This window comes from Zingiber officinale, chromosome 10B (genome assembly GCF_018446385.1).
Source record: "Zingiber officinale cultivar Zhangliang chromosome 10B, Zo_v1.1, whole genome shotgun sequence".
In the NCBI taxonomy this organism is placed as follows: domain Eukaryota; kingdom Viridiplantae; phylum Streptophyta; class Magnoliopsida; order Zingiberales; family Zingiberaceae; genus Zingiber; species Zingiber officinale.
The window spans coordinates 15,991,144-15,993,875 of NC_056005.1; the positions used below are offsets into that span (position 1 = coordinate 15,991,144).

The window sequence follows — 2,732 nt, forward strand, 5'->3', positions numbered from 1 at the left end:
TCTGGACAGCTTAGGATTGTTGCATTTCTTCACTTGAATCATATTGATTGTTGATGTTTCTTTTAGTTGATTGTTTGATGCTTGTATTAAATTGTTCTCCCATGTTTTAGTGCACGTACTCATGTCATTTTCATTCATGCTCGTGAAGTGTTCGACAAAATGTTTCTTCCAACAGTAGATTTAAATTCGTGCACTTTATTTCACTTAATGTTTGTTTGTGTTGTCTTTTGAAATTGCTATAAGTTTTGTTCTTCGTTTGAATGCAATTAGACTAGGGTAGATTAGCTTTCTTTAATGCTCTAAGTTACATTCCATGCTTAGTTTTATTACTTGTTTACTCTATGTTGTCTTTAATTTCCTTGCAATCATAGTTTAAGTTAGACTAGGTTTTCGTATTTGCATCGTCTTTCATTTATTAGGTTAGATTTCATTTAATGTTTCACTCTTTCATTCCTTAGTTTAATTCTATTATTAGTGAATCGTAGCGTAGAGTGACAATGCGCTATGAGGTCACTACTAATGGATAAATAGGATGTCTTTTATTAATTAGGATTAGATTTCATACTTGCATTGCTCTTTTGTTCTTTAGGTTTGATTTCATACTTGTTTGTTTTTCATATCGTAGTTTAAAATTCAAAACCCAACCCCTCCATTTTTACGTTAAAATTCAAAGCAATAATTGATCCTAATTTTATCATTTACCGCTACATTCTTTGGGGAGACGACCCGAGTCATCTCTATACTACTTTAGCGTAGAGGGGTTCGGTAACTTTAATTATAATTTGATGTAAGCTCCCGTAGCACGACACTCGAGCTTCGCATCAAATTTTGGCGCCGTTGCCGGGGATCTTGTAGTGGTGTTTGATAATTTTAGGATTGCTTTCTTATTTTTCTACAAAATTTTGTTAAAAAATTGTTGTCAAATGCTTTCATGTTCATAGATTCATGTGTTGATATCATATATTCCTGTGTCTTCTAATCTTGTCTGTTAGTGTTTCAGTGTAAGACCAGGACAATTCTTTCAGTTCAACATGAATCTTAATTCTCAACAATTTGGAGGTTTCAATGAATATCACAATTTGGATACTGGGCAAGTGAGACACATATGTACTAATTGTGGCAGTCCATCGCATCCAGTTGCTATATGTCATCTCATTCAAAAGACTGCTAGATTTCCTATGGAACCCCAGTATTTCCAACATCAATATCAACAGGCATATAATCCAGCTCCTAGTACCTATAGTCATGACTGGGGCAATTATTCGACTCAGTACTTTCAACCCCAGATTCCAGAGCAGCATGGGTACTTCCAATCCCAATGCTATCAACCCCAACAAATTCCTGAGCAGTATGGAAATACACAGCAACAGGCTATTGAGCATCCTCAGTGTGATAATTCAAACTGGATGAACCATCCAAATTTTATGCATGGGAATGAACAACAACAATTGAATCAATCTTTTTCATCATATCAGATGTCACAAGGATTTCAGGATGATCCTATGCCCACATGGTCACATTCGGTCCAACAGATCAATCTAGTACCTTGGGGAACATTTCAAGAAAGCACTGAAGAAGTTCATGCCCCTAGTCAATCAAAATTTCAAGATCTGCAGGATGTTATGCAACAGGTGCAGCAGCAACAAGAGGCATACAGCCAGTCTCAGCAAAGGAATGATGAATCACTACAGAATTATCAGACATATTTGGATCAAATTGCAGCATTCATTAGTCAACGACAAGCCCAATTATCTAGTGAGGAGATGGATTCTAGAGAATGTCATAGCCCTGACCCTGATTCTACTTCTATACAGGACTCCTCTACCTTTTTATGTGATGATGTTGTAGTTGTAGATGATTTTGCTTCTTCTAATATTGTTGTTGCAGATATTGTAGATGCAGGTGTTGTGTAGGACCGTTAGATTCGATAGAGGGGGGGGGTGAATATCGATTCGAAAATACAGAGTATAAGTGCAGCGGAAAAAGTAAAATAGACACAATGGTTTTACTTCGTTCGGAGCCTGTGACGACTCCTACTCGAAGGCCCGTACTCCTTGAGTACTTTCGTTGGGCAATTCACTAGCAATTCGGATAATTACAATTTAAGTACAAAAAGATGCTAATGAAAACTGAAAACAAATACCGACAAAAGGGAAAAGAACGGAGCGTAGTGTCGGAGCTTTGTTGACGTCGCACTGAACGTTGAGCAGCAAGACCAGCAGTAGAAGAGTTCTCAGTTTGAATTGATTCTGAAGCTCCTGTCTGGGGCTTCTTTTATATGCTGTTCCAGGCGCCTGGATCCCTTCCGGGCGCCTGGAATGTGACGTAGCTGCACAAACCATGATGCTCCACGTGGCGACGACTCGGCTGGATAGAATTCGCCTTCCGGGCGCCCGGATCCCTTCCGGGCGCCCGGACCTCCGGGCGCCCGGATCCCCTCCGGGCGCCCGGACCACCTTGTTCCAGAAAACTCCCTTTTCCTGCAAAACAAAGTTAGTCCGAGGCAAATGTATATCCTGTAAAACAGATTGTCAGCACAGTTAAGGTTCAACAGATAATTAAAAAGAGTATGACTTAGATTCCGTCTTTCCGAGACCGGAATCTAGTCACGATCTCGACTTAGATATCTGAAATGGATCTAAGCCGGATCGACGCCTAATGTTCCCTTCCCGGGAACGCGTCCTCACAGTCACTCCCTTCCAGTGACTTACCTTGCTTACCTGTCAGATGTC

The 2,732-nt window shown here is 40.0% G+C and overlaps 1 protein-coding gene across 1 annotated transcript; it reads left to right on the forward strand.

The window, feature by feature from the left end:
* Positions 1-1,031: 1,031 nt before the first annotated feature.
* LOC122028971 (antigen LPMC-61-like) lies at positions 1,032-1,913 on the forward strand. Its single transcript, XM_042587940.1, has one exon. It carries the CDS (start codon positions 1,032-1,034, stop codon positions 1,911-1,913), a length of 882 nt encoding a protein of 293 aa, XP_042443874.1.
* Positions 1,914-2,732: the final 819 nt, after the last annotated feature.

What these genes read in the sequence shown, in the direction of transcription:
- LOC122028971 (XM_042587940.1), top strand. Translation starts at nt 1,032, where the DNA reads ATGAATCTTAATTCTCAACAATTTGGAGGTTTCAATGAATATCACAAT.